Raw genomic sequence first — 14,153 nt, 5'->3', positions numbered from 1 at the left:
TGAAAAAAATTGTCCTAATTTGTTAATCAAAACAAATTATATGTTCTCAATGTGCTTATCTGCAATGACTGACTTTTGCTTCAGTGTGTTGACTAAGATTCATGCTGTCTTGGGAGATTCGTCTTCATCTTGAGTATCCAAAAACTGAAGTTCTTCTGCCAATTGTCATCCAATCCACGCAGGGACTTCATTGTAGCAGTACTCGACTAGATTTTTGTTTGAAGGAAGGCAGACATCACAACCAGTCTTATATCTTCTTCAGTTACGAGTACACTTTGGTTGGTCAGTCACAAATAGCAAGAATCAACGCATGTGCTTTGCATGTTTTTTTCTGCAGCCTGGACATTTATCGATTGGTCTTTACTCAAATATGCCAACTTATTGGTAAACCATCAGTACTTTTGTCTGATTTTCTCTGAATATTATGTCAAGAGCATGTTTTTTTTATGTCTTTGGCCTATTTGCCAGGCAGGCCCCCTAACCAAATTGTCAGACGGTCTGTGGGATATGGGACTGTTATGCAACACATCTTCCCCTGGTTCAATACTTTTGTTACAACCTACCAGTATCTACAGCTTCTTGACCAATCAGAATGTTGTGTTGCAGAAATATGTTATGTCATATTTGCACTATTACAAGCACATACGTATATGTATAACATGATAGGCCAGTCTGTGGTCAAAATAAGACGTGATCTAGCATGAAATAAATTCAATTCTTTGTTTATGTGCGGTTCTGTTCGAAAATACTGCTTCTAATTTGACTAAAAGTGTGGAGTATATATCCCATTTCCGAGTCTAAATAGATCAAAGTATAGTGGTGGCATTTATTGGGAGGGGGGTGAATGTATCATCACATTTCCTTGATTATTTATCACCGGGCACATTGTGCTGGCGGGGGTTATAGTGGTTACCAGTGTCCATCAGTAAGTCTGTACATTCGTGCGGAGTCGTACCACTATTGCAGATAGAAACATTCACATAGTGTTATACAGAACCCACTATGTTAGATCTGATCAACATACTTAATAACTGTATATGGTTATGTAACCTCATTAAAATGCAAAACTACTAGTATTATGTCTGGAACACTATTGTAGATAAATGTTCAACCAGTGCCTGTGCAAGATGCTGGGAATTCTGCAATCTCTGATGGCTTTCTTGTTCACTGTGTTTTTCTATGCCGTACAGAAAACCCTCCTTAAAAACATGGCCATCAAACTACTTTTCTACAAAAAATAGCCCATCATGAAAATGGCGATTTTTGAGCTATTTAACCATGCGCGTTGGTTCCTCATATCTCATACGTTCAGATCAATAATTATCATTGAACGCTGTTTGAAACAACACATTTCTCCCTTGTTTTAATTGGTTGAATGCCCACGAATAACCTTAATGTGTTATTTATAGGTGTCGTAGTTTATGCAGAATAGCTGACATTGTGCAGATTACTTAGAATCATGGGTAATGATGTGCACTGTGTTCGCATTTCTTTCTAAATGTGTCTAGTTTTCTCGTCTTGTTTGTGAATTGTGAATATGTACCAAGCTGGCTTTCTTTGTTATGGATATTGAGCTATTTCTTTCCAATGGTAATTTTCGAGCTGTTCATTTCAATTGAAACTTCCAACCATCGAGACTTTTTTAATTGACGACAATACTATATATATAATATATACATATAATTTATTCGAACAACAACAGGACAACTCAGTTACATGTGGTGCTTTGGTTTAAACAATAAATATTTTAAAATCATGGTAGGTCCTTCTTTAGACATTCATGTCTAAATACGCTGTAATACCGCCCCATCGCCCCCCAATGAACTTTTGTTTTTATGTGATGCGATCATCAAAACATCAGTTATCATTATTAATGTCTAGTCTGACACAGAGGGCAGCAAATCTTGAACGTCTGTGGCGGAGATATGTGTATTCACATCTCTGGTCCCTGGTGATCCATCCTTGCAATCGCATTGCTTTGGTTCCTGAAAATAACCATATGCATTGTATTACATTCTATCTGGGTGTGCATCAAACGCCATGGTGTATCAAACCACAGTCCCTCTATATATGATAGATGGACTGTGATCAAACCACTGAAGTCTACTTGCAACAACCAAGTTTGGCTGTATAGATTATACAACTAATAGATTATATTGATGTCGACATCGTGAACCGCATTTACGTCACACACTCATTTCGTCGATAGAGGGTGGGGAAAGTGCTTTCTATAAACGATGATCATAATCGCTAACTTAGTTTTATTCAAAACTGCACAAATCCCGCGTTTTCTGATGATATCCGACGATTTCATGAACGAAAATGGCCAGCAGCCAGAATCAAGGGGGCAGTAATTTCAAACATAGCCATCCGAATTTATCGAGTTACACACGTACACTAAGTACCTACTAAATTGTCATTCGAATCCAACGCACCACATACACACGCACTAGGCAAGTTATTCCACGTTATTCCAATCAAACCAACCACGCACACATACCAGATATACCTTCAATAACGTCTGCAATTCCTCAATCCTGCAATCTTTTTTCTGATTTTCAGTTTCTATGAGTTGCATCTGGCTTTCCATATCTCGTATATTGTTCCTAAGATGTTCAATTTCTTGGTGGTATTTCATCTAAAATGTTGAAATCCAAGTAAATCAATAATACAAATTAACATATAATGTGAATAGTGCCATTAGCTTTTTCCAATGATATAAGGTCACTATAGTGCATTCCATAGTATGCGAGAATAATTACTGTACACCGTATATAAACCGTGATTCATTTCAATTGAATGCAACTTATATAAACAGCGCCATCAACGACAAACCTGTGAAAGGGCGAGCTACGATTTTGATGATTTTGTTGACGTTTTTGAAGCAAAGAATATCTTAAGGTAGAAGCCTACTCACAATTTTTGACAACATTGGTCATAAATCGCATGACAATGTTCATTAGTTTATTATGTACAATCATGAAGCTAATGTCCCATGGTACAATGAAATAGCATTATTTTGTGTGTTACAGTTAAGTTTTTTGAGAAACGTGTTCTAATATTTCCTGAAAATCGCTATTTTTAAAACAATTCCATGGTACACAATGTTAAAAAAAAATTGCATTTTTTGACACTTTTTAAAACCCAGATTTTTAAAATAATTCAGAACAACAAGAAGTACTCCTTCATTAACAATATATGATTTTTTCAGTCTATGTCACCAGGCTAGATTTTGAGATATTGCATAATATCTCTGCCATAGGAACCTATGGTAAAAGCATTATGATAGTGCCAAAATGGCGACTTTCCACTAAATTAAAACCATCAATATCTCGAAAATAAGGCTGGTGAATATCCCTATATTGCCTTGGAGTACAGTTTGTTGCAAAATGAATAAATTCTGAGTTTTTTAATTTATGAGTAGGCTTCTACCTTAAACATTGTTTTGAGAGATTAATATTCTTTAGCATAGTTGATTTTTGTCACGTGCAGTGTGGATGTAAACAAATATGTTTAAAATTCGACTCTAGTACTATGATACTCGTCAGTACTTCCGGATCCCCATCCTTCAGTTTCCGAAACAGTCACAATATGATAATGGATACCCACTTCAACAATTTGCCAAAAATATATATACCCTCTACATATTAAAATGTTTTTATTATTTTCGTTTGTTTTGTATGGTACAGACCGAAAAAGTGTTTTCTTTCAGACCACAGTTCCCTTGACAGACTGAAAACTGAATTAAAGGGCAGTAGTCGTCGCGCTGAGCATATGCGACATTTGTGATGGTAACATTGATTTTCCCATAACTCAATGCGCTCTTCTAATGGAAATCATAAGTATGAGGTTTGACCTTTCACTAATTACCGCCGGTGACCCCTTCGATACCTTCCAATCACTTAAAAGATACCTAATTAAAGTTTGGTAACATCTCGGTTTGTACTCGTTGACCTGCCCAACAGTCAAAGTGGCCATAGTTGTTTATATGAGACTCATATATCTCGCGCATGCGTGACGCGACGACTATCGCCCTTTAAATGGACTTCCATCGAGACTGTCCGTCTCGAAACAAAAATGCGCGACCACTTGCAAAATTTCGTGCCACCGCCTTTGACTGTGGCTTCTAAAAATCGGACCCATTTTGTGGCACATGTCTATATACATTACTGATATTATACGGTTAGAAATTACTTGCCAATTTTTTATGAAGAACGTCTTGCATAGATAATGTGATATCGGAAATCTGACATTCCAACTCATCCTCGTTCGCTGAGACAGATTTCCAGCTACCCCGTCTAGATCGTCTCGAACTGCGTCGTACTTGTAATTTATTTTTCAATATATCGGATTGTTTCTTCTCTGCGTCACTGGAAGCTGGTGAGGGGTAGAGTTCAGCGATCAGTCGAGCCGTGGAGCTGTGATCTGAGTCATTACTGCCAAGACGCTGCCTAAAGACAATCGGTGCGTCCAGCTCATTTCGCGAAGTGCCAGTGGTTCGAAGCTCTTGCTGGGATGCCCTGTAACAAAGATCAATGTATTCTTAAGAAGCTTTCTATTTGTTTACAGTCAGCCTGTTTTGGTCACGCAGACTAGTATGTTACGCGATATGTACACCTTGGTGTATTGATTAAACTACAAAATGGTCAACATCTCGAGCTATTTTCGGCCCCAATATTTCAAATGGTTCGTCCCTAGCCATAATTCAGACAAGTGCAAAAGAACATTGTGGCGTCACAGTATACGACACGTGACTATTGACATGACATACCATTGGTGAATCTCAGCTGAGTTGATGCGTTCCACGGTGGTCGTCACTGATTCGAACGCAGATTCATCTTCGGGCGCCCTCTCGATAGTTACCCCAATGATAGGCCTACTTTCCGCATCACCACTGTGATCTTTGCTAATTTTCGATTTCTCGTGCTGCAGCCTCTTGCGACCAAATTCCTCTAAAATTTTCTGAAAATGACAATCATGTTGTTTATTCCTAATCCGGCAATGGTTTTAATATATTTACCCTTCATCACCATAAAGAACAAGAACAGCAACAACAACAAGTTATTCTAAATGACTCCATTCAAATAAAATAAAAATCACTAATCGTGTGATTCATAATGCTTTAGATACTGTAATGCGCATGTGTAACCTAATGTCATGAATGGCCACTAGTCGGCCATATTGAATCAGATCATGAATGCAAATAAGTTCCATGCTATCAAGTTCACAGAAATGGTTGCACATAAAAACATTGTATAAACAATGTCAACCATAATCGACCAGATCATTTATTCGGAAATAACAATATTTCCACCCAAGTGCATCAGATTACACACAAAAAGGCGACCGTCTGTACTCCAAAATGGTAATTTGGTAATAAAAAAAAGTTGCCAAATAAGTGCCATACTACCAAGTTTGCAGAAATGATTGCACACAAAAACATTGAATAAAAAATGTCGACCATAATCGATGAGATCATTTATTCGGGAGACTTGTAGCAGATCGTTTATGGAATATAGGCATATTAAAACAAACAAGTCATTGTCAATGACACGTCCCCGTTCCGTTCATATTTGAGTGACATATACATTCAAAGCAGATCATGACCGAAATGCACTAGCATATGTACAACACATTGTACTAAATCTGAACAAAATCCATCCATGCATGACTGAGATCCGGTTCCGGAATTGTGAAAATACGTGATTTTGATGCATTTTCGGCCTTAAAATGGCCATCATTCAGCTATTGTTAAGCGGATCATGAAACAAATGCACATATCTATTTGTGACATGATGTACCATGTGTGTGTGAAGTTTGAACTTGATCAATCCAGACATGTCTTGGATACGGATCCAGAACTGAATTCTTTAACAAAGTGGCCGCCAGTCGGCCATTTCGAACTTGATCCGAAAAAAAAAGACGTGCATCAAGGTCCTATTATGTTTAATGTATGTACCAAATTTGAACGAAATCCGTCCATGCATAACTGAGATCCGGGTCCGGAATGGTGAAAATGTGCGATTTCAATGCATTTTCGGCCTTAAAGCGGCCGCCATTTGGCTATCGTTAATGAGATCATGAAACAAATGCACATACATATTTGTGACATGATGTACCTTGTGTGTGTGAAGTTTGAATTCGATCAATCCAAGCATGTCTCAGATACGGATCCAGAACTGAATTCTTTAAAACAAAATGGCCGCCAGTCGGCCATTTCAAACTCGATCCAAAAAAAAAAATGACGTGCATCAAGGTCCTATTATGTTTAATGTAAGTACCAAATTTGAACAAAATCCGTACATGCATAACTGAGATCCGGGTCCGGAATGGTGAAAATGTGTGATTTTGATGCATTTTCGGCCTTAAAATGACCGCTATTTGGCTATCGTTAATCGGATCATAAAAAAAATGCATGTGCATATGTCCCATATAATGTGTGATGTATGAGTGAAGTTTGAACTTAATCGGTCCATGCATGTTCGAGATACAGGTGATCACGGACGCACGCACGCACGCACGGACGCACACAGGGCAAAACATAAGTCCCCGTTTTCGGACTACGTCCGAACGGGGACTAATAATTGTCACTGTTGGCCTGAGACCTTCTATCTCAAAAATAAATTGACACCTAACAGACACCTCAGGTGGTGATCATTATGATTAGTGATCGAGAAATATGTGATGACATTTTGCTGTCAGTAAAATATCTACAATTATCGTCACTACCGTACCTGTGCTTTAGGGAAGTCCTTGATAGCGGTGAGAACGTCTTCCTTCGACAAAGTAAAGAGCTCGGAATAGCCCATAGACCGAACATCTGCTGTGCGTCTGCAAAGAAACGTGACATCGTCATGGTAAGCACGCGTCGATTAAGGCAGTAACCCAATTATCCCGTAATTAACGCTACTATTCGGCACCCTCGAGTGGCTTCTGACGTTCGTTCGCCATAAGGATTTATTAAAAATAATACAATAAGCATATCCAGAAGCATTTGATAAACATGATTCATAGAATTATAAATAATGATAACATTACTTGGCCCCAACTTTTCTTGACAATGGTCACTTATTTTTTGTCTCGAATAGATTCGAAAGTGAACAATACGGTAATAGTCACTGAACTCGTTTCCATGGAAACTGTACATGTAAGACCCACTTCCAGTGTGTGGATGTTTGTGTCAAGGGAGGGGGGGGGGGTAAACGGTAAGATCCGCACTGGATAAACACTGAAGGCATCATTTTATCGTAGTGTATTGTCAGTTCATTGAACCATGTAATACTGACGGGTGATAGGTTGATAACCGTTAATGACGAGGGTAACTTGCTTGCACCTACTTGTTGGCGCCACTTTCTTTGTCAAGATTAAGCATTCCTATTTCTCCGAAGAAATCACCGGCTTTCAAAGTTGTGAACACTTCTCCCGCCTCTCTGAGAATAAAACAGTGCACATGTTCAGGTAAGTATATTCAAGCAATATCCGTCCTATGTTAGGCCAAGTCACGTGTAAGGCCAAATATAAGGCCGAGACATATACGTGCGTCGATTAAAATAAGTTACGTTTTTTTGTTTTGTTTTTTTTATTTGGCAGGGATGGGCGAATTATATGGTTGTCATATGACAATTAAAATAATTACATTTAAAGCGAGAGGGTCGTCACTTGCGCACGCGCGGGAATTGAGTTCCAAGCGACGATAACGACACACGCTAAAACGCAAAGGCTCATGGGTAGACGCTTGTTAGTAAACAATGACACGCTATGGCCATCTGACGCATACGCAGGTGACGACTCTCCCGCTTTAAATATAAGAATTTCAATTAGTGGTCTCACGATGTACTCTGCCGAAAGCAGAAACAAATTATATTCTTTCAAAAATATTATATTGCTTATTGGGACAATGTATTCACCCGAATGCGCCCTGGATTTACGTATACGCACACACAATGTGAAGCGCATGCGTACTGTCTTTTTCAGTATTTCATCGAACCAATACTGCCACGTCAACGTGTACTCGGTTTAGACTGTTGTGAGACAGGTTAGTTCTACCATAGACAGTATAGTATACTGTCTATGGTTCTACCCTACTGAAAACACAATAGTTTATACATGCTCAAAAGTTAGAATCAAGGCGCGCTTTCAAAGAACATTTTGTAATACGAATATTTCTGAGGAAAAGTTGTTTCAACAACTTACAATAAAGAAATGCATGACCTCGCGTATGGATACTTAGGTGAGAAACCAAATCACTACTGACCCCGTGACCTCCAGGATGCCGTCTGCGATGATAAACATTTCTCTGGCTACTTCACCTTTGCGGCATATCAAGTCGCCGGGTGTGAAGATAAACGCTTTCATTTTTAAGACGAGATCATGGAGAAACTCAGGAGGACATTCTTGGAAAATCGTCACCTTAAATAACACAACAGAGAAAATTATATATCAGAGGTTGTATATATTAATTGGAGTATGTTATAAATGCACTTGCTTCAAATTCCTCGCTAGGCCGAGGCTAAACGACTAAACACTAAGAATATGTGTTCTCGTACCTTTCTCAGTGTATCCAGATTGACGTGTAGTGCCAGTTCTGTTTTCATCTTGTCAGGCAATAAACTGAGATTGCTTATATCGCCCCCACCGGTGAGGTGACCTCTGAAAAAAATAGAGATTGACGAAAGTTTACAACAAAAGTGCTATTATAATAATACACAATTATGTTTCTCTTTGAAAAATACAACTTTTAGGCCTTATAATATTTTCGTCCGACAATACCTAAAATGTTGTTCCGGTTTGATGAAATAAGGAACTACGCAAGGCGCATGCGCCTAGAATTACTTGTACATACCATTAATTAATTCAAAACGCATGTGCAGTATTGTGTGCGAGTTGTAAAAACAGCGTTTTCAGTTGGCCAGAATTCCAGACTCAATGTGTATATGAACATGTCCATATAAAGCTAACATTATCGACGTTATTTTAGCCACCTATATTATATGACGTAAACGCGCCATAGTCGTCACGCAACGCGCATTCAAACAATGTATTTTACACGCGTGGTATACGTCGTATGAAACCATATCGAACATGTCAATAAATCAATCAATCAATAAAATGTATTCACATTGCTCTTTAACACACTGCGCAATACTCACAAGGAATAAAGCTAGCATGGGAAACGTGTTTATACAAGTCTATTTTTTTGTAAACAATGCTTTTTCGACCGTAAATTTCATACAATACATTTGCCCGCACATGATCACATTTTTAATTCTTTTATTTCCCGTGGTTTATGTCCCAATTAAAATAAATAGTTCATAAATGGTAAGTTGCTCAGGAAGAGGTCAAAGACGCATTAATTGACGTACAAGCGATGTGAACCGCGCATTGATTGGAATGGCTGCCGTGGTGACGTACCTGGCCCACGTGTAATCGTACCATCGCTGTATTCGCCTCTGCACTTCTTCTGGCACATTATGTGTACGCATGTACTGTTTAGTGTTGTCCTGTAAAAACAAAAGTTAATAACTATAATAGCCAATTAAACGAGTTCTTTTCTGGTGGGCAGATGTGGCATGGCGCAAAAATTAATTCCAGCTGAAAAGTATTTTACAGTATTCATCAGAATTTCCAAAAAATTCACAAGAACCAATAGTAAGCGATAGCTCTTTTTTTTGCGCGCGCGAGAATTATTTCGGTAACAATATGTTTGTTGTTTGCTTTGTGAACAGAGACATAAAATAAAACTATAATAACATGAATAAATTCTGATAATTCTTATTAATAATTCACTCAAACAATTCAAGACGAGTTAAACAATAGTTATTGTATCGAGTATTTATATATCGGAGTTACAATTTCACATATTCAATATTGTAAAAGACATACTCGTATGCCAGTGCGAGAATCCCGTGGATCACAATGGCCCAATATACCATAATAGACCCAATATGCAATATATACTCACGAGGTGCTTTTCGAACTCCATCCGTGATGCATTGCGATTCTCGACCACTGTTCCAACTTGGCCTGTAAATATAGGAAGGCACACAACTTACAAACAACCAATTCGAATTCACATCTCCGCACATTCTCCTTCCCAGAGATCATTGCGGCCAGAACACCGATAAGCATAAGATCGCTTGGTGGCAGAGATATATTCGTAGAAATGGAACTCTGATGCTAAATGGCACGATTACGTCACAATTAACAAACACTAGTGGCTACAAAACAGATATCATCAATTATTTCAGGCGTAGCAGCAAACAATTCTCTGCAAATGTAGTTCTTTTAATACCCCCCTCTTCATTGTGTCAACACCCGAAGCTTTATTTTAAATATACACTCGTTTGAAATATTATGTATGGAACGAAAGCAGCCAAGGATTAGTCCATCACTTCTAATAAAGTGGTTGGTTATCGTCAGAAATATATACACATAGAGGAGAATATGTCAAAATAACAAGAATTAAAAGCTAAGCATCCCGGCAGAACCCCTGAAAAACAGTTCATAGGTGACCTACCTACGATAGTGGCGAATACAAACACACCAATTAGATAACTACAGATTTGAAAAACGTACCTACAAACAAACAGACGAAATAATCAGTAGATATTCACAAAGTTATAATTACAACGACAAGCTGTAATTCATATTTGCATTCAGTGTTCACAGTTATTCGCGCTGAGAACCAGGTTGTATCGAATGCCGCGCCATGAATGTACACTTGATATTCCAGTTGGATGAAGCTGCAAGTGTTTACAGAGAGTGACACTTTAAAATACTATGGAGGTATAAACATTTATACCTCCATGAAAGACCAACTGTGAATGAGAACGTTTAATGTGTAGTGGTGTTGTTTAATACTATATATTGGTGAATACATTGCATTCTGATTTATCATGAACGATGAAACAGCGATATTCTATAATACGCATGTCCGCTGATAGTTTGGTTACGGACATCTCAATGGACGGGCATGCGTGTTAATAACTGTTCGTCATTCCAATCTTTACGCCGCACTCCAAAGTGTTATAAATATCAAAATAACATATTAGATATGTTGCATACATATTGCATATTTAATGAACTTTATAGACTGTAAACAACAAAACCGTTTGTTAACTTTGAGTTAGTACTTTAAGTTAGTACGCAATGACAAACACAAACGTTTTGATTTTCCGATACGTACATTTAAATCTACATGCGCATTTCAAAGGTTTAATCATCGAACTCCTGCGTACGCGACCAGAACATGTTGACGTCACGATCAGCTATATTAACAAGGATTTAAATGATTTTCCCTTATAAATCCGGGATATTATCTATAAAAATTAATTTGAAATTCACATGGTCATATAGTTCCATAAATTGACATTCTATGGATTGCCAAAGTAATCAGATTGGTGACTTTCATGCACGGGGTTTGTCGTTTGCCATTGACAGATCCGCCGCAGATACTACCCCCCCCCCCCCAACCCATACGTACACGACGTCGACAACGGCACCGTGACGTTGCCCCTGGCAGGCAATATAATAACAATTCCAACTTGAAGCAAATAAACAAAAGACGATGTCAAATGGAAATGATATTTGTTCAAACACATCTGTATACAACTATCATAAACACGTGTCACATGGATTACAATGTATTTCTACATGTGAATTCAATTGGTAGCACAGAGGTTATTTTGGCTCCAGATCAAATAATGAAATAAGAAATTATTGGAAATTACGATTATTGATAAAACTTATATCACCTTAATCTTATAACATGGACGCAATCCGATTCACGTTGTTGATATAAGCCGTTGACTGATATATTGTTTTAGAGAAGTTTTAGAATTAACGCGCGTTTTGAAAAAAAAGGGATAATATATACAACATCATTTCTAAACCAGTGACATCGTCTTGAAATAAAGAGGAACTATTCAGCGGTAATTGACGATAAAAATATATCAAAGTAAAACACAAAATGCAATGCCGAACCATCTAAAGCATTGATTGCGAACATAGACACTATAAGAGACCAGGTCGAAAATATCGAGTTTGACGCTGGATGACGTCACATGGTGGGCACTTTTTTTACTATTATCGAGAACGGAAATAAACAGTAACGTTCTTGCAGATAACATGTTACGTCATCAAGTCCCCTGTGTTGCGAGGATTCCCAGCAATAATAATATAATGGGGTCTAATATGCATAATTAATTGATTGACACTTACTCCCCATTCGCTTCCGGTGAAGGTAAATCTCCGATTGTGGTCATGGTCAATGTGGACCAGTAAACGCACCACAAGTACTTCCTGGTGAGAGAGCCGTACTCACCGATAGGCTCCGGGTAAGCCCACTCACCATTGCCGAATCCCACACTCTGACTAATAACAAAATAAATAGCTGCAAACCAATGAATAAGCAGAAATAGCAGATGCTGCAAGTTCATCACCCTCCAGATGTTGGGATGCGCGGTGCGAGTTTCCACCATGTAATACAGCTGCTTGAATCGGTAGACTTTCAAAAATCGCGGAAATCGCAACATTGGCTTCACATCACCGATCGCCAGATAAAGCAAATCCATTGGTAAGAGTGACAACACGTCGATTTTAAAATATTTAGTTTTCACATAGTGTATTGCAAGTTTTTTGGAGTCTTTTACTAAGATCCCGTGCTCCAAATAACCTGTGCGTAATTGCACTACAATATCTGCTAAGTAAATAAAATCCGAGGTGTAGTCCAATGTGAACCACAGCGCAGTGTAGTTGTCTTGTAAGTCCTCCCATGCCTGACGTGCTATAATGACCCACCAATTGTAAATAACAGCAGCAGTAATCACCATTGACCAATAAAAATTAAAGTTTTCATCGGGGTGCACCACAAAAAGGTCAGATGAGGCTCCAATATCTTTCATGTCACGGGGATCGTGTGAATCGTCTTCTTTACTAACGTCTTGTGTCGGCAGTATGTCTCTCTGTCGCGTCGTGAACCTCTCCATGAACGAATCTCTTCGTTCCATGGGTCTGGAAACTTTCTTTTTTCTGACATCCACCGCATTTCTGAACCGAACCACATTTCGTAGCGAACCCCAAAACGACAACGATCGTCGTTTAATGTTCCGTTTCTCGTCATCTTTCGCATTGGACGCTAAATCCCCGTTTTCTCGCAAGAGGAACCGATTGTCATTTTCTCTGTCAATCAATTCGAGTACGGACATTGCGCTTCCATTTCTACGACCGTTCCTTGGCCCGGTCGACGATCCAGCCAGGTCCACGGAACTCCCGTAACTAACACTCAAACCGTTCATGGAAGAAACGGATAACTCAGCCATCGTAATTAATAAACCTAGGTTCAGTTACCGACTAAAACATCAGTGCCGCTGACCAGTACGCATCCTTCGATGTGTTTAACCGTTACGCTCTCCTCCCAGACAAAGCAGCTGCTGTAATATAAACACACAAACTTTCTCCTCTCTCTCCCCGTACACCATGCATTGTTCGTCATGCGCTAGAAGTATACTGAGTGTGCGCACCCACTTGTTTGTTAAACACAACCCCAGCATGCACGGCCACACTTCTGTTACCATGGCAGTCAATTCTAAAGCAGAATGCGTTTTTCGTGTGACAAGCAGCGTGATATCTCCCCATAATGAGCAGTTGGGGACACCCTCGTGGTAACTACGCTAGGGGGATTGACACATGAAATTATGTCCATTTTAAGATTTAATTGGAAAACCTTTTTCACAATTCACTATACGCGCGTTAAGCTCACCTATTTAAACATACATTTTTACCCAATGTCTTGTTCAACTGGCGAGGGACACTAATAACGATCATTAGTAATTACAGTCGCACTTCGCGGCACGTCATGTTCGAGACGAGGCGAGTTACAACTTACATGTCGCAATTTAAAGAAAATCCAAACGGCGACCCATACGTGAATAGTGTCCAGTCTTTCTAGTATTAGTTTTAGTATGTGTACAATACTCGGAGCTAACAAAGTTAACACGTTCACAGTGTTTTCAATTCATTCAGCCGCATGTACCACAAAGTTATTTAATTTAATCGCGACTGTCCGAGGATTTGCCGTTAAGCAGGTATTGAATAATTTTATGAAAGCACTGACACGTGAATATCACATACAAAGGACTTTAAGCAGACAATGG

The 14,153-nt window shown here is 38.8% G+C and overlaps 1 protein-coding gene across 1 annotated transcript; it reads right to left on the bottom strand.

Moving 5' to 3' along the window:
* Positions 1–1,665: 1,665 nt before the first annotated feature.
* LOC100379055 (cyclic nucleotide-gated channel alpha-3-like) lies at positions 1,666–13,482 on the bottom strand. The gene is made up of 13 exons (XM_085490856.1): positions 13,406–13,482; positions 12,220–13,230; positions 10,517–10,575; positions 9,962–10,023; positions 9,412–9,500; positions 8,547–8,649; positions 8,255–8,409; positions 7,338–7,430; positions 6,735–6,831; positions 4,749–4,962; positions 4,199–4,377; positions 2,510–2,638; positions 1,666–1,985 (listed from the first exon to the last, which is right to left on the bottom strand). Exons 1-13 carry the CDS (start codon positions 13,480–13,482, stop codon positions 1,878–1,880), a joined length of 2,376 nt encoding a protein of 791 aa, XP_085346982.1. The 3' UTR covers positions 1,666–1,877.
* Positions 13,483–14,153: the final 671 nt, after the last annotated feature.

Source organism: Saccoglossus kowalevskii, chromosome 16, assembly GCF_978046115.1.
Source record: "Saccoglossus kowalevskii chromosome 16, keSacKowa6.1, whole genome shotgun sequence".
Taxonomy (NCBI): Eukaryota; Metazoa; Hemichordata; class Enteropneusta; family Harrimaniidae; genus Saccoglossus; species Saccoglossus kowalevskii.
This window is presented reverse-complemented; position numbering and strand designations above follow the sequence as displayed.